This window comes from Oratosquilla oratoria, chromosome 34 (genome assembly GCF_046742065.1).
Source record: "Oratosquilla oratoria isolate Oo_2021 chromosome 34, ASM4674206v1, whole genome shotgun sequence".
NCBI lineage: Eukaryota > Metazoa > Arthropoda > Malacostraca > Stomatopoda > Squillidae > Oratosquilla > Oratosquilla oratoria.
Genome location: NC_134810.1, coordinates 33,459,391 through 33,481,890, shown reverse-complemented (window position 1 = coordinate 33,481,890; position 22,500 = coordinate 33,459,391). Strand labels below are relative to the sequence as shown.

The 22,500-nt window shown below is 40.5% G+C and overlaps 1 protein-coding gene across 1 annotated transcript in view; it reads right to left on the bottom strand.

Moving 5' to 3' along the window:
- LOC143018175 (uncharacterized) overlaps positions 1-22,500 on the bottom strand; it is an 86,618-nt gene that overhangs the window by 43,802 nt on the left and 20,316 nt on the right. The window contains exon 2 of the mRNA XM_076173351.1: positions 6,009-6,124. Coding sequence (XP_076029466.1) covers positions 6,009-6,124 — 116 coding nt within the window. The remainder of the gene's footprint in view (positions 1-6,008; positions 6,125-22,500) is intronic.

Sequence of the window (22,500 nt, the reverse complement as noted above, 5' to 3'; positions counted from 1 at the left end):
ACTAAGACACTCACACAAAACACCATCATTTCATAATTACACCACCATCAGACAAGACCGGACCGACGGCAATGGCGCTGGACTCATCACCCTGATCCACCACTCCATCGGTTTTGTGGACACAAGCGCCACAACCAAAATTCTCCTCCCTACCACAGATAACACTACTGAAATCCAATCCATTCGAATCCGAACAGGCAACAAATCGACAATGACAATAGTTAACATGTACATTCCCCCCCAATCATCCCCCACAGTTCCAAACACCTTCAGGCCTCAATTTAGCCAACTAGCCTCAATCCCCAACCTGATCATAGGTGGCGACTTCAACGCCAAGTCGTCGGCCTGGTATGTCGACAACCCTGACACAGACAAAGGGCTTGATATACAGACTCAGTTTGACTCATTGACTATCATGAACAACACACATAATCATACACATATCCCACACCAAGCTCTCTACACTCCCTCCTCTCCTGATATCACCTTTTTCTCCCCCTGCCTAACGCCAACAACATCATGGAGAGTGGTCGGAACCCTTAGTTCTGACCACCTTCCAATCACCATCACCATCACAGACACACATACACCAATTACAAGAGAGCTAACTGGGAAGCTTTTACTGAAGAGACAGAACAACATTTTGAAACACTTAACAGTATACCAATCACAAACATAAACAACGCTGTGCACATTTTTAATACAATCATACAAAACGCAGACAAGAGATACATCCCTAGATGCAACAGAAAATCACACAACCCCAACTTCACACCAGAAATCCAAGGCCTCATCAGACAACGAGACACACTTAAACACAATACCCCCACACCTATCCCTCAAAACATAGCAGACCAAATACAAACACTAAACACTGTGATTGCCAATAAAATACACGAACAAAAAACACAAAATTGGCAAAACTTTATCAATACACTTGATCACAAAACAAACACCAGCAGATTGTACAAAACACTCAACAGCATTACACTATCCAACAATAACACAAAACGCTCTCACACAGCAATAATCACAACAACAGACAATCTACCCTCAAACAGACAACAACCAAACACACTTATAAATCATTTTGCACAGACAAGCCATCTCACTTCTCACCCTGACGACCGACGCACTATTCGACGTAAGAAAGACTTTCCCATAGACTCAGACTATACACCCTTCATAGACAGTCAGACAAAACACATAATACATAATCTCAAGCACTCATCTGCCTGTGGCCCTGATAACATAAGTAACATCTACCTAAAACACATTGGACCACAAGGTATACACGCACTCACAAACATTGCAAACTACAGCTATTCACACAACACTATACCCGACATCTGGAAGCATGGTAAAATAATCACCATTCCAAAACCGAACAAAGACCCAACAATCCCAACATCGCACCGCCCAATCACACTTCTCTGCACCCCCTCTAAAGTCATTGAACGCCTAATACTTCAACTTGTCACGCCACATATTCCCCTTGCTGACTCACAACATGGCTATAGGCTACTACACGCCACAAACACTCTTCTGATAAACCACACACAAAGAATTTTAGATGGCGTCAATTCAGATAGGCCCCACCATAGAACACTTCTTATAACATTAGACATTAGTAAAGCTTTTGATGCTATTCCCCGCCACAACCTAACAAATAAAGTATATAACACAGACATGCACAATAACACCAAAAGATGGCTGGCCAATTATCTGGCAGGTAGGAATGCTTACGTGTCATATAATGGCCAATCATCGCACATCAGAAACATTAAGAATGGAGTACCACAGGGCTCTGTTCTATCCCCCACGCTCTTTAATCTATACATGCATGACATACCCACACCAGACACCTCAGAAATACAAATCTCTTCCTACTCAGACGAAATAACAATCACATGCACACATCGTAACACAGACAAAGCTGCAGAAATAATCCAGCCATACCTTGATACACTCAACACATGGTTCATCACAAACAGACTCAAAATAGCTCCAACCAAATCTACAACAACACTTCTCACCAAATGGACAAGAGAACACAAATACATACCTCATCTCTACATCAACAACAGTATAATACCACACACAAACACACCAAAAAAATTTGGTGTAACATACGATACATCCATCTCTTTTAAACAACACATCACAAACATAAAAAAAAAAAATGCACACCTAGACTTAACGCACTTAAGTCAATCACTGGAACAACATTTGGACAAAACAAAGAAACTAATATAACAATATACAAACAATGCATACGCTCAGTGATGAATTATGTGAGTCCTGCATGGGCTCCTAATCTCAGTAAGACACCACAACACCCTTCAAACCATACAAAACAAAGCCCTAAAAACAATTACAGGCTGCACAAATACATCACCTACAGACCATTTACACCATGAAACAAAAGTCCTCAAAGTCAAGGACCACCTCGACATGAGAGGCACACAAACACTTGCCGCAGCCACCACAAACACATCACACCCGCTACACTACATGGCAGAACACCCACACACACCAAGAAACATTAAAACGACACCCAAAGACCTGTATCACACACAGATACTCTCTTCTCTTCCTCCACAACCACCAAATACCAGCCTCCAGAAACATATTCATAATCATATCACTCACCGCTCCATTGACACACTGAAAGACAACACACTGCTGCATGCCAGACCCCCTGATATCCACCTTTCTGAATCCTCTCTTCCACGAAAGGATAGAGTCCACCTGGCTAGACTGCGGTGCAGCCACCACCCAGCACTTCTAAGCTACCAGAAGAGGCTGGATGACCGCATTGTGAACAGCTGCCCAGGATATAACACTTCTCCCCATACCATACAACACATAATGGAAGACTGCATTATACACAATCATGCACGCAAACAACACAACATACACTCTATAAAGGATTTGTGGGAAAACCCAGTTTCGGCTGTGGCATTCCTTGGGGAGACGGGACTGCTCGGACAGACAGTCTAAGGAACAACAACAACAACAACAACAAACTAAAGGATATGGATATTCACACAAAGATATCTGGTTTCGTATGACGTTAAGGCCTTATTTACTAACGTTTACGTGGAAGGGCCATTAAAGCATCAAGAGAGAAAGAGATATGGATGACGAGGCTCTACCCACGGCAATATATATATATATTTTTGCAGAAACCACCGGGAAATTGAAAAAACAGATACCGAACGTTTTCGTCTATTTAGACATTTTCAAAGGTACAAAAAAGCAATACAGAAAGAAACAATAAATACATAAGAAGACAAGGATACTCGGAGAGGTCCCATGTTACATTTTATCACACACAATTTTGTCAATAATAAAATTGTCCAATTTAAATAAACCCAAACTCAAGTTCATGTTATTTTCAAAATTTCTTTTTATAAAACAAGATTCAATAATATTCCTTTCTATAATATTATTACAAGAAGTAATTATTTTAGAATTTCCCCAGTCAATATTATGACCATAATCCCTTTGGTGGACAAATAATCCACTGGACACTTGCCCCGTTCTAATACTATATTTATTTATATAGGCCAAACAGGCAAAGGCTTAGAAAAAAGAATAGGCCAACATAAATATAGTATTAGAACGGGGCAAGTGTCCAGTGGATTATTTGTCCACCAAAGGGATTATGGTCATAATATTGACTGGGGAAATTCTAAAATAATTACTTCTTGTAATAATATTATAGAAAGGAATATTATTGAATCTTGTTTTATAAAAAGAAATTTTGAAAATAACATGAACTTGAGTTTGGGTTTATTTAAATTGGACAATTTTATTATTGACAAAATTGTGTGTGATAAAATGTAACATGGGACCTCTCCGAGTATCCTTGTCTTCTTATGTATTTATTGTTTCTTTCTGTATTGCTTTTTTGTACCTTTGAAAATGTCTAAATAGACGAAAACGTTCGGTATCTGTTTTTTCAATTTCCCGGTGGTTTCTGCAAAAATATTTTATCACGTGTGTTTTGTGATTTCTTTGAATATATATATATATATATATATATATATATATATATATATATTATATATATATGTATATATATATATATATATATATATATATATATATATATATATATATATATGCGAATAAATCACAAAAACACGTGATTCACAAAATGTGTAATAAAACCACTTGGACAATAAAATGAAAGGTGACCGAACTTTTTCGTCTATTTAAGACATTTTCAAAGGTACAGAGTAAGGTAGCAGTGACATTATATATTCAAAATAAGCAAATTAGGGGGAATTAGGACAGGTCCAATAGTGACCTCACTCTCTCAGCACTGCCGGACGTTTGACCCGGCTACTGTCAAACAATTTTATATGTTACAAAGTTATCTAATTTATACATTCCCATACTCATATTCATGTTGTTCTCAAATGAAGCTTTTATATAACATGATTCTATGATATTCCTCTCCTTAATGTCCTTACTTAAGACAATTTTCGTTGTGTTATCCCAATCAGCGCAATGATTAAAATTCCTTAAATGCAAAAACAACCCACTTGAAACTTGCCCTGTTCTGATGTTATATTTATGTTGGTTTATTCTCAATTCTAAATCCTTGCCTGTTTGTCCAATATAATTAAAGTTACAATTTTGCAAGGGATACTATAAACACAACCTTCATTACAAGCAGGTGAATTTTTAATCAACCTGTTTTTAACAATGTTGTTATTTTTAAAGACAACTTGGACACCAAATCTATTAATAGTACGAGTTAAACTAACAAAATTTTGATGAAAAAGGAGGGTTAGAATATTCTTAAAACTGAATTGATGATTATCAGTAAGACTATAAAAAGATTTCTTTGTTGTGTTTTGAGCTACGTCAATTAAGTGTTTTGGATATTTTAATTTATTACCAATGTCATAAATGGTTTCAATTTCTTGGTCTAAAAATTCTGAGTAACAAACTCTAAAGGCCCTTCGAAACATTTAGGTGAATACTAATACTTTAGTCTTAAGACGGTGATAAGAATAATAATGAATATAAGAAAGGACATTGGTTGGTTTCCTGTAAACATCTGATTTAAACTTTTTACCAAATCTATAAATCATAACATCCAAAAAGGGCAGAACAATAGTCTGCCCTCTTTGAATGTTATGATTTATCCAAGCAACAACCACGTGATGGGTTCAGCAAATTAACAAGAACGGCAAGCTGATTAATACTTCGCAAGCCAGATCGGAGTGGGAGGACGGGTTAGGTCGACCGTGGTGGAACATGGAGATCATCGGTGGGTATATAGCGTGTTGATTATATTGAAATGTATGTACTTTGAAGAAGTCCTGGTGAGGACGAAAAGTCAGAATAAATCCACAACAGTTCCCTATGTTTATCACATCACCCTTCCACACACACACACACACACACACACACACACACACACACACACACACACACACACACACACACACACACACACACACACACACACACACACACACACACACACACACACACACACACACACACACACACACACACACACACACATGCACGCACGCACGCACACGCACGCACGCACGCAATCACGCACACACACACACGCACGCGCACGCACGCACACACACACACACACACACACACACACACACACAAACACACACACACACACACACACACACATATATATATATACATATATATATATATATATATATATATATCCACACATTGATAGTCTTTTCAGTACTTAAGAGAAAAATTATATTAATCCGGCCCTGTGGACAACCTAACATAGAATCGTCATTTGTCGAAACGAGCCCTCGTGTCGTATACTTAAACGAAAGCGTTGGATCCGAAACTAAACACCATCGAATATAACGGTCGTATTTGCTCTGGGTATACGGTCTATGACAGCTGACGCAATTTTGTGTGGTTTCATGCCCCACATTTTTGCTTAAGCACACAACCCTAAGGACTCAGAGCGCCTGTAAACTTTCCCTGCTCACCTGCTCAGTCGGAATGCCATGGTTGGAGAGGTAGGCGAAGCCGATGTCACTGAAGGCCTTGGACAGTTGGTCCCCGACTCTATAATACTCTTCCAACCGTGCCTCTTTGCCGAACTCTGTATACAAGAGTCAGAGACATGAATAAAAGTCGATGATCAACGAGTATTTCGTCAGCAAGTAATACGTCTTAGATACGAGTAGGCAAGAAAATCTATGCGCAAAATTAAAGGATAGCCCCTGCAGTGACTTAAGACCATGACTGTCCGTAAAGTTTACTATGACAGTAATTCATCTCAATTTTTGGCAAAGGTAGGAGGAAGCAGAACTGGCCTTTAGTGATTGATTTGTGCTGTAAACTTTGTTACGGGACGGGCTGGTATGTGAAGAGACGTTACGTATAACGGATAAGTGCTTAAGAACCAGCTCACTTCTAGAAGCCACTGTAGGACTGAACTATCTGGTCAGGGCCTAGATAATTCGTAAGACTAGAAGTAAAGGTAACAAAGAAGATTCCAGGAAAGGAATATTAAACTAGCGATAAAACTAGTAAACGAAATTATTAATATGGAAAATATTTACAGGCAATCAACACAAAAGAGAATGGGCAGTAGGGTCAATGGGACCGTTACATGATTATAAGAATATGGAAATTATCGTTCAAATAAGAAACACAAGATACGTATACAATATGGTACTATCTAAGTACAAAGAGATCAGAAACATGCATCAGAATAAGTAATAAGTACAAATATAAGTAATGCAATGTATATCAGACACGTAATGTAGGCAAAAAGGGTGATCACTTCACACCAATCGTCTCATGAGTCTAAACTTCCAGTTTTTATCAAGAGATAAGATATGCGAGAAAATGACAAGGAGTGAGCTATTTCCACCGCTTATATACCATTGGACCGGAAGCGGGATACTTCCGGTGAAGTGGCCGGGTGAGCGAAAGGAGGGGAGGAGGGTAAGTTAACACACGTCAACATGGGTAGTTTTAAGACCTTCGACTCGCTTGAACAATCTACTTATTTAGTAACTGTCAAATCTGTGCGCTCCGAACTATTCAGGATTTCGCTTGTCTGTTTGTTCTACAAGAGTGCGCACCTTTCTCCGCACGTAGGCAAGATTACATATAGTAGACGGGCGTTACTGCTTAACATTGTTACAATACATACATAGACAAGAAATATGAACATAGTTATGTAATACAAAGGAACACAATTCTATAACACAATTACACATATGACGTAATATCTAATATTACGTTACAACTTTTATCACGGAAAACAAAAGCTTGCAGCTCTTTAAGATGAGTAAAAGCAGCAATGACTGCAGCAGCTCTGTAGGGAAGAGGCCAAACGCAGAGTATGGGAGTCCAATATATTTTACGTTTCGCCCAGCAGGGCTTCTTCAGAAATAACATCGATGAAAAACATTTTACTCCTTATATAGCCCGAGCCTTGCGGGGAGAAACAAACATTAAAATGATGTACACACAATTTGCGCAAATTGCTTGTTACTTGTAATTAAAATTGCCAATGGTTTGTTTATTGTAAAAAATCCACTATTCTGATTTATATTTTCTATGAGGGATATAAACGCCGATTCTAAACATCTACGTTTCATTGTATGGTTTTCATATTTTATAATCTTGGAATTATTCCAATCAGCATTGTGGCCGGTATCGAATCTATGTTTAACAATGGCATTATTCATATTGTATGTTTTCATATCATATTTATGTTCTAATACTCTATTATCAATACCACGGAAACTTTCACCAATGTAAACCTTTTCACAACCTAGACATGGCACACAATAAATACCTGCTTGACGAATATTTTCCCTGCTCTTATTTCGGCTTTTAATGAGATTACCAACTGTTACTGAGCTGGTTTTAACAACCTTAACACCAGCCTTGTTTAATAATGGGGAAATATTGTCTGCAACTGAGGTATTAGGTAATATGATCCTCTTTGTATATTCTTCTTTTATTTTTCCAACTCTTTTGTGAATAATTCCAGCTTTCTTCTTGGCTTTTAGAATAAAATAAGGAGGGTATTCTAGTTCAGTAAAAGCGTTAGAAAATTTATTAAATTCTTCATCCAAATACTCCTCTGAACATATTCTTAAGCCTCGAAGATAAAAACCTATGATAATTCCCATTTTGGTTTTCTTATTCGTACCAGAGTAAAAATGTACATAATCATTATTATTTGTCTTTTTTCTAAAAACTTTAAACTTTACATTGTTTCCGTCTCTTATTAAAAGGGTATCAAGATAGGGCAACATGTGGTTAGTTTCATATTCTGCTGTAAACTTGATACTATCTTCTACAAGATTTAACTGATTTAAAATCCTACTCAAATCTAACCTACTAAATCGGTTAATTGCCCACAGCAAATGGAAAAACGCCGGGAAAAGTAACCTTATACAAAATCTTTCGAGCAGACAGTTTAGTGAGTGTGAAATTGAAGCTTTAAGTCTCGGATTAAAAGTTGCAACTGGTGTAGAAAAAGTGACAGAAATATTGATTTAACTGTGAAAAACTACAATTATAAAGACTCTGAATTTGATCGTGGTTTTATACAAGGTGTATTGTTAGCGTCATTGTCTGAAATTAAAGAACCTGTCATTCCCAAAAGATACATAGAGGCCCTGAAAAAGCTGGCCTCAGATGACCACATATACATTTCGTCTGCAGACAAGGGTGGCGGCATAGTCATATTAGACAAATCAACATACAACACAAAAATGGAAATTTTGCTTAAGGACACAAATACATATGAAATGGTTAGTGAGACTATTTACAAAAATAACATGAAGGAAGCAACTAAATGTGCTAGGAACACGCTTTCCAATGCTCCTGGAGGGAAAAGTATGTTACATCTTCTACCGAAAGTCCATTTCCCAGCATACATATATGGTCTTCCCAAACTACACAAACCAAACGTACCACTTCGTCCAATTGTTTCTGGTGTAGGTAGTTTACTACACCAACTAGCCAGAAAATTAGCCAAAACAATCTCTGGCAAAGTAGGCACCATTAGTGGTAAAAATCTTTATAATTCTGGTGATCTTATTAGGATTAAAAATATAAGTATGAAAAATAAGCAGATGGCAAGTTTTGATATAGTGTCGTTATTTTCCAATGTACCAACTAAAAAAGCCATTGAAGTGTTAACCAATGTATTGTCTGAACATGATGAATTGCCTGTACCTGTTTGTGATTTTATTAGACTAGTGAACCTTTGTATTTCAAACTGTTGTTTTACTTTTAATGATAATTATTACAGACAGACAGCAGGTTTACCAATGGGTTCACCACTAAGCCCAGTGCTGGCGAACTTGTTTCTAGAACATTTAGAAAATACCAGTTTTAGCAACATTGTCCCTAGAGACTTAGTTTGGTTAAGATACGTCGACGATGTACTTATAATAGCTCCTCGTAGGTTAGATTTGAGTAGGATTTTAAATCAGTTAAATCTTGTAGAAGATAGTATCAAGTTTACAGCAGAATATGAAACTAACGACATGTTGCCCTATCTTGATACCCTTTTAATAAGAGACGGAAACAATGTAAAGTTTAAAGTTTTTAGAAAAAAGACAAATAATAATGATTATGTACATTTTTACTCTGCTACGGATAAGAAAACCAAAATGGGAATTATCATAGGTTTTTATCTTCGAGGCTTAAGAATATGTTCAGAGGAGTATTTGGATGAAGAATTTAATAAATTTTCTAACGCTTTTACTGAACTAGAATACCCTCCTTATTTTATTCTAAAAGCCAAGAAGAAAGCTGGAATTATTCACAAAAGAGTTGGAAAAATAAAAGAAGAATATACAAAGAGGATCATATTACCTAATACCTCAGTTGCAGACAATATTTCCCCATTATTAAACAAGGCTGGTGTTAAGGTTGTTAAAACCAGCTCAGTAACAGTTGGTAATCTCATTAAAAGCCGAAATAAGAGCAGGGAAAATATTCGTCAAGCAGGTATTTATTGTGTGCCATGTCTAGGTTGTGAAAAGGTTTACATTGGTGAAAGTTTCCGTGGTATTGATAATAGAGTATTAGAACATAAATATGATATGAAAACATACAATATGAATAATGCCATTGTTAAACATAGATTCGATACCGGCCACAATGCTGATTGGAATAATTCCAAGATTATAAAATATGAAAACCATACAATGAAACGTAGATGTTTAGAATCGGCGTTTATATCCCTCATAGAAAATATAAATCAGAATAGTGGATTTATTACAATAAACAAACTATTGGTAATTTTAATTGCAAGTAACAAGCAATTTGCGCAAATTGTGTGTACACCATTTTAATGTTTGTTTCTCCCCGCAAGGCTCGGGCTATATAAGGAGTAAAATGTTTTTCATCGATGTTATTTCTGAAGAAGCCCTGCTGGGCGAAACGTAAAATATATTGGACTCCCATACTCTGCGTTTGACCTCTTCCTTGCAGCTCTTTCATGAATATCACCCTACAGGGTCTTCTAACCTATTTCAACCCGGAAAAAATATCCACACATCGGACTCCCTAACTAAAATAACATCAAAACACCTTATAAGACTTAAAAAAAAAAAAAAAAAAAAAAAAAGGACAAGACTTGGTCGAACTTCATTCAAGAAATTAAGAAGCACTCTGGAAACTTACCACCACTAACGACATAATCCAAAGGACAACTCTCACTCCCAGCCATGGAAACCGCCTAATCATGAAATGTACAACAAAGGCTAAAATCCTCCACAACAGCATTCACAATAAAAAGGTCAGCCAACTCGGAATGGGTCTCTTGATTAATGAAATCTTGATCGACTCACAACTATATTTAAAACAAAAAGGTCAGCTTAACTAGAATAGGCCCCTTTCTGATTAACAACTCTGACCAAGTCACCAAACTGAACAACCAGCACATGTAAACCCGTTTTTCACCTCCACCAGACAGGATTAAGCCACATACATACAGTTCCTATCACTCTCTCAAAGGTTCGAGTGTTCTTGGACTCACTCAAATCCTGACAGTGCCACGGGCCCAGACAAAGTTCATTAGCGTCCTCTGAATAAATGTGTTGTTAAACTTTTAGAACCTCTCATAAAATTCTCCCAATTGTCATTCTCTGTAGGAGACAAATATTGCAGACAAATATTGCAGACATAAGACCGATCCTTAACTTTGCGGAACTTCTCTGGAACGTGAACTTTTAGACAGATGTTGAATTACTTGAATCTTCACCACGAAGGTGGACCAAGCAGATGTCAGGCCACAAAGACACACCCGACCATGAAGGTATTTCAAACTAAACCTTCAATCAATTCAAGGACGACTTATAGGATACGACTTCATTTACGCCTACAGAATATTTAAGGCCTCATGCCCATCACTCCTTCCTACAAACCTTTTTACAATTCCTCCGAAAACAGGTAATAAAGAACCTCGTCTCATTATTTAATGGAAAAATAGAACTCACCCAAGAATATTGTCACAACTCCAACATTCGACCACATAAACGCAATTTCCAAAACGTTGCAAAGTTCACTTTTTAGTACACCCAACAATAACAATTTAGTATTAAGTAATTTTGATAAGTTATATATATATATATATATATATATATATATATATATATATATATATATATATATATATATATATATATATATGAGTGGAAGGTGGTAGAGAAACACGGGTTAGAGCGAGAACACTGTATTACTGCCGTTTCGACTACAAGTCTTCTTCAGAGTCCTGGATTCTGGATTCCAAGGAAAGACCACCTCGCTTGCGCGGGATCGGGTTTTGTGGGAGGGGAAGAATGTCTGTAGGAAAATGAAAAGATAGTAGCGTATAAAAGAGGGCTATTGCCACCGGGCGAATTGCGAGCGATTAGGGGTTTATTGGTGGTCGTGGCTCGGGAGAAATGGATCGGGAGCTTGAAGGGCAGCGCTTGACGCCGGGGTTAGGATTAGGATTAGGATCACCAACGAAAGTTTAGAAAATGGTAGGAGGCGTAGTAGTAGAGAAAGGTGGAAAAACGGAAAAATCTTTAGTGGGAGGTAAACTGAAATGAGAAGATGTAGTAGAAGAGAAAGTTAGAAAGGAAGCGAATTTTAGTCGAAGAAAAAGTAAGTGTAGATGTTTGTGCTTGTGTTGTGGCACTGTTCGTGAGAGGTGTGTGTGTGTGTGTATCTTACGGGGAGTGAGTTGATTTCACCTCCCGCGTGTAGAGGGCGGTCCTGATAAGCCACAGGTGGGGCGAGCGTAGCCTGTGTTTCCCCAGGGTTTGGGTTTGAAGTCCTTTAGAGTTGATCCAGTGGCGGTGCGAGTGGGGGCAGACGGGCGGTGTAAACCCGCCTGCCGACGTCAACGAAGAGATCCGTAACCAGAACGGCAGCGGTAAGGAGATAACTCCTCGCCGCCACCGCTGGCGAGCGCGTTCCTGATGAGCCACAGGTGGGGCGAGCGTTGCCTGTTTATCCCCAGGTTGGGTTTGGATTCCAGAAGAGTTGATTCAGTGGCGGTGCGAGGGAGGGGCAGACGGGCGGGTGTTGTATGGTCTCTTTCCTTCCAATCACAACTCTGAAAACAGAGAATTACGCGATTGGGAATTGTGTGTATATGTTAGAAATGTAAACTCGCTCACCAGCGTCAGCGAGAGGCCAGCGTTAGGTTGCGCGCCGGTTGGACAGAGAGGTGTCCCAAGTCTCTCCGTCGACCAGCCTGCGATCAGATTGAGCGTTCTGAGTGAGACGGTTTGGGCCTCTGCTTTGCCAGCGAGAAAGTGTGCGTGTGCCTCTTTTCTTCCAAGCACTACTCTGAAAACAGAGATTTACGTGACTTGGGAAATGTGTGTATTTGTCTTGGTGTAAACCCGCCTGCCGACGTCAACATAGAGGTCGGCCATGCCAGACCGGCAGCAGCTAGGAGATATATCTCCTAGCCACCACCGGCCGGCGAAGATTCCTTGGAGCTTGTTGAGAGAGCTGGTTGAAGAGACGTCCGACCTCTACGAGCGCTGAGTTGACGTTTCAGCAAGTCGCATGCTGATTGACCCGATACTCCCTCCTCCACAACCAATCTGGCGGCTGCAAATGACAAGTTAACGAACCCTTCTCTGTGGTTGCTGACCTTTCCCAGTGTTATGCACGCGGACTCGACCAGCTTTCTCATTCTCCTCTCAAGTCCGGTGCAGATAGGGCGTGCTTCCTCCCATTCTGGTAAATGCCCGTGCGACATGCTGAAACGTCCAGCCGGATGAGCCATAAGGAGAATATATATGATGTACACACTCGCTGTCTGTCACTCTGAAGAAGACTTGTAGTCGAAACGTCAGTAATACAGTGTTCTCGCTCTAACCCGTGTTTCTCTACCACCTTCCACTCATCTGTCCAACCTTCATAACAACATATATATATATATATATATATATATATATATATATATATATATACACACACACACACACATATATATATATATATATATATACATACATATACATACATATATATATATATATATATATTATATATATATATATGTCGTATATGTGTGTGTGCGTACCGTATATACATACAGGCTCCACTGAGGATATATATACACACACACACACATATATATATATATATATATATATACATATATATGTATATATATATGCAGATATATATACACTATACAGTATATGTACTGTATATATATATATACATATATATATATATATATATATGTGTGTGTGTGTGTGTGTGTGTGTGTGTGTGTGTGTGTGTGTGTGTGTGTGTGTGTGTGTGTGTGTGTGTGTGTGTGTGTGTGTGTATGTGTGTGTGTGTGTGTGTGTGTGTGTGTGTGTGTGTGTGTGTGTGTGTGTGTGTGTGTGTGTGTGTGTGTGTGTGTGTGTGTGTGTGTGTGTGTGTGTGTGTGTGTGTGTGTGTGTGCGTGTGTGTGTGTGCTTATGTCTTTGATATGCAATATGCTGATGATGCCGCCTACCCTGCACTTAACCCTCAATCTCTTCAAAGAAATTTGGATACAGTAAATAGCATCTACTCAGCAGGTGGACTGGTTGTCAATGCCAGTAAAACTGAGGTGCTCCCAATACAACACAACACCGCCGTCCCAGTACCACAATTTACCATCGGTGGTGAAGATTTGAAAACCGTTGAGTCTTTCAAGTATCTCGGCAGCATTCTCTCTGCAACTTGTGACACAGAAAATGAAATCCAGACCAGGATAAGATTGGCAAGCTCAAGCTTTGGAAAATTATCCAAACGCGTCTTCCTAAACCGTGATCTAACTGTGAAGACTAAAATTAAGGTTTATCAGGCAATCTGTCTATCCATCTTACTATTTGGCAGTGAAACTTGGACCTTATACAAGGCCCAAATCAGAAGACTTGAAGGGTTTCATATACGCTGTCTTCAAACTATCCTTAACATCACATGGCGTGACCGAATCTCTCATGTAACTATCTTACAAAATGCTTCAACCATCAGTATTGAATCAATGATAGTACGTCGCCAGCTCCGGTGGATCGGTCATGTGATCAGAATGCCTGAATGTCGCCTCTCACGTCAAATACTATACGGCGAGCTGAGGGAGGGAAACCGCTTTTCGGGAGGACAAAAAAAGCGGTTTAAAGACCAAATAAAAGCCACCCTCAAACAATGCAACATCTCTGTTGACCCACTTGAAACTCTGGCCAGTGACCGAGAAAGCTGGAGATTTACAGTCCATCATGCTGTCGACATATTTGAAGCTGCTCGCACGAATATCAGGATCGAGCGACAAAACCGCAGACATGAACGCATGGCACGAGGTCTTGTTAACCCGGCACAAGGAATTCCCTGTCCCACTTGCGGTAGGATCTGTGCCTCCGAGTTTGGCCTAAGAAGTCACCAAAGAATTCACCTTCAAAGAAACTAGATCCTAAAACTGATATCAAAACTACTATACCAAAGATGTAATAAGCAATCATGATTAATGCTGATACTGCTGTTTACTACTGCCATTATTGTTTTTATTGTAACTACAATTCTAATCCTTTTACTAATCATCATTCAGGGGATAAGTACGTCATCTTCGTTACCGAAGGACTACCACAAGCAAGTGTGTGTGTGTGTGTGTGTGTGTGTGTGTGTGTGTGTGTGTGTGTGTGTGTGTGTGTGTGTGTGCGTGCGTGCGTGTGCGTGCGTGCGTGTGTATGTGTGTGTGTGCGTGTGTGTGTGTGTGTGTGTGTGTGTGTGTGTGTGTGTGTGTGTGTGTGTGTGTGTGTGTGTGTGTGTGTGTGTGTGTGTGCGTGCGTGCGTGTGTGTGTGTGTGTGCGTGATTGCGTGCGTGCCTGCGTGCGTGCGTGTGCGTGCGTGCAAACGTCTGTGCGTGTGTGTGTGTGTGTGTGTGTGTGTGTGTGTGTGTGTGTGTGTGTGTGTGTGTGTGTGTGTGTGTGTGTGTGTGTATGTGTGTGTGTGCTCGTATGTCAGGGTGTTATGAGGCGTCTAGGGTGGTCATTGGGCAGTTGGTTGCATGCTCTGCATGCTCCTTAGTGTAAGTTACATGCTTTGCTTGTGCTCTCTTGCTTTCAGTACCACCGCTGGCTAGCTTGCTTTAGCGAACAGGGAAGCCGAGTGCGTAAGTCTTCCCCTGTCAGTACATAGCCTCTCTAACACCAAGACTTCTGTTGTGCCTCCTTGTGGACACACACGGTAACTGGCTGCCTCGCGGCTCCAGGCTAAACAGCAGGGGATCTCGGAGCAGCAGGGGGCCCCAGAGGTGTGAGCCTATGGCCCACCGATGTGTGGACACGCCCTGGCCTCACACCAACCCCTGCCCCACAGCCCAGTGGGTTATCCTTGGTTGGCATTGGGCTAGGGGAGCAAACCCTGAGAGAAAATCTGCGCCGGGGTGACGCAACAGGCAAAGTCCGACAAACTGGACTATTGGCACACCTCTGCAGCAGTTTATTAGTCCAGTCGTCATGGTCTCCACCTGCCACTGGAACAGCTAACGGACTGCCAAGGTAGTGGACTGTGGAGTGTGCACCCACTTTTCACTCTAATCATCAATGCACTAGTTTTGCCCATGCCAACTTTCTTATCTCCTACTCAATACTTCATCTATCTCCACCTACAATTAAAAAGTCCTCCGGCGATGGGGAAGTAGTGGTGAGGGCAGGCAAAGGTTGTTGCTGGCAGCCCTTAGCTCCAACCTTGCACGAGAGGCGGCCCTGGGGTGATGGTCGCTGGATGGCTGGAACTGGAACAGCAGCCTCCTTCAGCAGCTCCCAGGGTGACTGGGCGGCCCTCTTCAGGATCCACATCTCCCACCCTGAATTGGGAGGGGTGTAGAAAAGGTGACCTAATTGTCTGTTCCATTTCCCACGGACAGGTAGCCGAGCCTCGTCGTGGCAACCCATACCTCGGCCCCAATAACACAAGAACAAAGAAAATCATTATTGGCACATGGAATGTGCGCACACTGCTCGACCTAGACAACAATGAAAGAACTCACCGTAGAACCGCTCTTATAGCCTATGAACTCCAAAAGTATGACATTGACATAGCGGCACTCAATGAAACCCGCTTTTCAGATGAAGGCTCCATCACTGAATCTGGGGAAGGTTACACCTTCTTCTGGAAGGGCTTGAACGAAGGGGCTCCTCGCATCCATGGTGTTGCTTTTGCAGTTAAGACCAAATTACTCAACAGCATACCCCACAGCCCAACAGGTCATAACGAAAGACTCATCAGCTGGCGCATCCCCATAACAAACAGTCGATATGTAACATTATTCAATGTCTATGCACCAACCTTAGTTTCTGATGATGAAATAAAAGATTGTTTCTATGCCCAACTTAATGACATCATACAGGCAATCCCCAGAGAAGATAAGATCATTCTTCTTGGGGACTTTAATGCAAGAGTGGGCAGCAGTCATCATCTTTGGGAGGGGGTCTTGGGACGCCATGGAGTTGGTAAGTGCAACGACAACGGCTTACGCCTTCTAACATTCTGCTCCCAACACCATCTAACCATCACAAACACAATGTTCCAGCTCCAAAACAAGTTTAAAACCACCTGGATGCATCCAAGATCCAAAATATGGCATCTGCTTGATTACGTAATTGTGAGACGCAATGACATTAAAGATGTAAAGATTACAAGAGCTATGAGGGGAGCTGATGGGTGGACAGATCATCGACTTGTCCGCTCAATACTTCATCTTAAAATTCGGCCTCCAACTCGCCGACAAGCTCCCAAAAAACACCTTGACCTCAAAGCTCTGAACATTGATGCAACTCGCTCTACCCTACAAACCGAATTATCAGCTCATCTCACCTTGCCAGCCCCTACAAATGATACCATATCAACAGAATACCTAACAGAAAAGTGGGATAGCATCAGCGAAGTCCTTCTCAACACTGCTAAGGATGTTCTGGGCTTCTCAAGAAGAAGGCATCGAGACTGGTTTGATGAACAGTCAGAGGGAATTCACCAACTAATAGATGAGAAAAACCGGGCACATCAAGCAGTGATTGTCAACCCAAATCCAACAACACGTGGCAAACTAGCAGACCTCCGCTCCAAAGTCCAACACGAAACTAGAAAAATGCAGAATGAATGGTGGACCAACCTCGCCACTGAGATCCAAGGTTTCGCGGATACAGGGGACCAACATCAATTTTATAATGCCCTTAAGACAGCCTATGGCCCACGAAGCAATAACCTCTGCCCTGTCCGAAGTGCTGACGGCTCCACACTCTTCACCGAGAAGACCGACATCCTCAGGCGATGGGCTGACCATTACCAAGAATTATTGAATAGACAAAATCCTACTGACCCTACTTTTCTCGACAGCCTTCCCAACCTTCCTGTAATTCAAGAATTGGATGACATACCAACCATCCAAGAAGTGAGCCGTGCAATCAACAGCCTCAAGAACAATAAAGCCAGTGGTCCTGATGACATCCCAGCTGAGCTCCTAAAGCATGGTGGGCAAGCTGTTGTGAACTGTCTCCACAATATAATTCAAGAAGTGTGGCATTCAAGTTGCTGCCCACAACAATGGAAAGATGCAGATATCATCAGCATTTACAAAAATTAAGGGGACAGGAACATCTGTGGCAACAGTCGAGGCATCTCCCTTCTGTCAACTTCAGGGAAGGTAGTCACTAGAATATTATTGTCTCGAATTATCAACAACATCATAGAACAAGTATTACCTGAATCTCAGTGTGGCTTCAGACAAGAGCGCAGTACAGTCGACATGGTGTTTGTGGCAAGACAGCTCCAGGAGAAAAGCATTGAGCAACACCAAGACCTCTACATGGTGTTTATAGATCTTGCCAAGGCTTTTGACACTGAACCGTCCTCTCCTATGGCAAGTACTTGTAAAATTTGGATGCCCACCAACATTTCTGGGTGTCCTGAGAGCCTTTCACGATGGCTCTATGGCTCGAGTGTCCAGTTCTGGGCTCAAGTCTGAGCCATTCCTTGTTGAGTCAGGTGTGAAGCAGGGGTGTGTTATTGCTCCCATCTTATTCAATTTATTTCTCGCTGCAGCCTCCAACAATGCTAGACAGCAAATCGATCCTGCTGATGGTGCCAGGCTGTCGTACAGGCTGGATGGCAACCTCTTCAATCTGCGACGCCTCCAAGCCAAAACACGTGTGACAGATGAGGTAATCCATGAACTGCAGTACGCAGATGACACTGCTTTAGTGAGCTCATCCAAAGAGGGTCTTCAGCGCACCATCAACGCTGTCTCAAATATATATACCAGATCTGGACTAGTCATCAACATAAACAAAACAGAAGTGCTCAGTATCTCTGAACAACTAGAGCCTCCGGAATTCACTATCAATCAACAACCTCTGAAAAACACTCAAGAGTTTACCTACCTCGGCTCAGTGCTCACTGACTCCTGTGACCTGACAAGCGAAATCCAACGCCGCATTGGTTTGGCAGCAGCAGCTTTTGGTAGACTATCACACAGTGTTCTTGAACCGCAACCTCACCACCACCACCAAGGTTTCGGTGTATAAGGCAATCTGTCTCTCCATCCTTCTGTATGGCAGTGAGTCATGGGTGCCTTATAGACGCCATTTGAAAAAGCTGGAGGCTTTTCACACCAACTGCTTACAGCGCATACTGGGTCTAAAATGGTGGCACAAGGTACCTCACAGTGAAATCCGTCGACGCACACAAATGGACCCACTGGAAACAGTCTTAACCCAACGTCAACTACGGTGGCTGGGGCATACCATCCGCATGCCAGAAGAGAGACTCCCACGTAAAGTTCTCTATGGAGAACTTGCTGAGGGCAGACGCCACCCTGGGGGCCCACGTAAACGACACAAGGACCATCTGAAAACAATGCTGAAAAAATGTGGCATCGAACCCACCACCATTGAAAATGTTGCTGCCGATCGGAGAGAATGGCGATCTACATGCCAAAACGGCTTAGATACTCTCACTTCCACCTACAACGATCGGGCAGAACATCGAAGACGGCAAAGACATGCGGCACATCAGGCAGAGGGCAACTTTCCCTGTGATACCTGCGGCCGTATATGCAAATCGAGAATCGGACTCCACAGCCACCAGCGAGTTCATCTGGCGTAATACCACTTCTAGGCATGGTGCAACGTCATCGTCGTCAGCGACGGACTACTATAAGCAAGTAAGCATGTGTGTGTGGGGGGGGGGGTATGTGTGTGTGTGTGTGTGTGTGTGTGTGTGTGTGTGTGTGTAATGTATATACATAAGAACATAAGAATGAAGGAGACTGCAAGAGACCATAAGGCCTAAAGTAGGTAATTCCATGTCCATTACTACCTGTCATCCCCATCCATAAAATTGTCTAACCATTTCTTCAAACAACCGATAGTTTCAGCGCTTGCTACATGGTTACTAAATCTATTCCATTTGTTGATCACCCTATTAGTACATCGATTCTTTCCTATTTCCTTCTGAAATCTAAAATTGCCTTTAGTTGCATATAGACGATTTATCTCCTTTCTGAAAAACAGGAACAACATTTGCCTGCCCCCGAGCAATAGGCACAAAACCAGTGTCTACCGACTTATCAAATATTTCTGTTAAATGGTCAGAAATTTCAGATTTACACTCTTTAACCACTCTGAATTTTTTTCGTCTGGACCCGGGAATTTTTTAGCTTTAAGTCTTTATATCTGTTTTGACTACTTCTACCTTACTAATGCTGATATTTGATATTCTTCTTTCTTCATCCTAACTGAAAATTGGATCGCAGTCAGGTACCTTATCTAATCTCTCCTTAGTAAACACTGAGAGAAAATATTTGTTAAACGCCTCACTCATTTTTTCCTCCGATTCTGTCATGACATTTTCATCATTTTTAATTGAGCCTATCCTTTCCTTATTTTTTGTTCTGTAGAGATGAAAGAAGCCCTTTGGGTTGGATCTCGCTTGTCTGGCAACCTTAATTTTATAGTTACATTTCGCTGTGCGCGTATTCTTTTTAACCAGTCTTGCCATACCTAAGGTGTTTCCCCGTTTTTTATTCTTACGTAAAGTACTCTTTTCATTCCGATCTCATATATCAGCCTCTCCATCATCCATTTGGGAGTATTACTATTCTTCCGTATTCACTGAGGATACAAAGAAACCTCTGCCAAAAGCCTGATATGATTACAGCTGAAAACCTTGTTGGAATGCTTGTAAAATTGACATGATGCCCCTGTTTTTCACAGTCAATCTGTAAATAGAATGAGGCCCTAATTGGTAAGTTTACCTGGTAAAAGAAATTGTTTCTACATTGTTTCAGACAAAAGTTCTTCCTCAAATAGATCACTGACTCCTAAACATACACCTTTGTGTTTCTTCCTTCCCCCAGCAATAGTTTCATGTATATATTGCGGTATATAATGCATAGATACATATGGTCAATACTTTAGGGATTTTATATGAACCAGAGATACACAGCATTCGAATATGTCAAAGAGTAATTTCTATTTATGGAGAAAAGCTAAGCAGCTTTCTCACTTTTGTTGTCCCAGCTGTGAGAAATCGGCCAAGCTGGCTGATAAGATAAAATAATGCACAATATTAAGAGAAGAAATGGGGTCTTGCCTGTGTACGTACGCAATTGTTTCATTGTTTTTAACCTTTTACTGTGCACTAGAACAAGTCTAAAGCATTATTTTAGTTTTGTTCTAATGATCGTTCAGTTTGGAAGAACCACTGAGTAACTAATTGTTTGAGAGAGTCAAACAAACATCGCGATCTGACTGTCTCGATGAACGCTTTACCAAGTAATGAAACAAAGTTTATTTTTTTATTCTTTATAATTTCACTAGGCCTAGAGAAACTTCTTCTTCTGAAGTCAGTAAAAAGCAAAGTGGATTGGGTTATGGTAAACACAGTCGGCACAGAGTACCTATTATGTTTCTTCTGTCATAGTAAATTCAACTCACTGACAGCTCCGAAGTCAACGATGGGGATGATACTGGTGCCACTTCTATTAGCCATGGCTGTCAGCATATAACTGATCGTAGAATTGAAATGAGGATGGAAGGAACATTGCAGCTGATGTAATTTTTTTTTTTTTTTTTTTTTTTTTTTTTTTTTACCCATACTTCGCTGGAGTTTCCAGAGACAACAACCAAAATATTTATATGGAAGTCAAATTATATCTTTATCTTTCCCTTGATGCAAAGATTATGGTTCAACTGGATTAAGCCTACCAGATTTTCCTATTTACTAGTTAAAACGGTCCCAATAAATACTAATTAGTCACTGCTCAAATATTTACTCTCCATCCTCGTGCTGGGCTTCATCCAAGCGCCTTATCTCCCACCAAATCTTTGATGAAGGTTGTCCTCTGATATACAGTTAATTTCTCAGAACACATTTGCTAGGTTGTTGGCCGAAATGAGTTCGTTTGGGACAGCGAACAGATTCTTGTACACTCTTTCAGGAACATAAAAGACACGCTGTTCCCATGTAAAAATTTGATGGAAATATGTGAAAATACGGCTGGTTCTGTTCAAGTAGTTGCGTTAGCTTCATTACAATAGCCATCATATCTGAGTCTACCAAAGATATTTACGGTCACATGTCTCGATCGCTAAAACATATTCTTCTTCTTATAAAGGATTACAAAGGCGGAGCATGCCGACAGGAGACCTTTTGATCCATATCTAGGTCGGATGCGAAAAAAAAATCATACTAATAATAAAACAATAAATAAAAACTATAATAATGTAAATAACAAATAAAATACATAAATAAATGCATAGGTATAGTTAAATAATAAACAAACAGGTAAATAGTAAATAATAATAAATTGACATATAACTAATAATGAATGAAAATCAGACAGACAAATGATAACAAAACAAAAACAAATAATATAAGATAAATTATAATCATTACATCATCTTACTTAGGTATTTATCTAACTGATTCTTAAAGCTTCGAACTGAACTACATTGC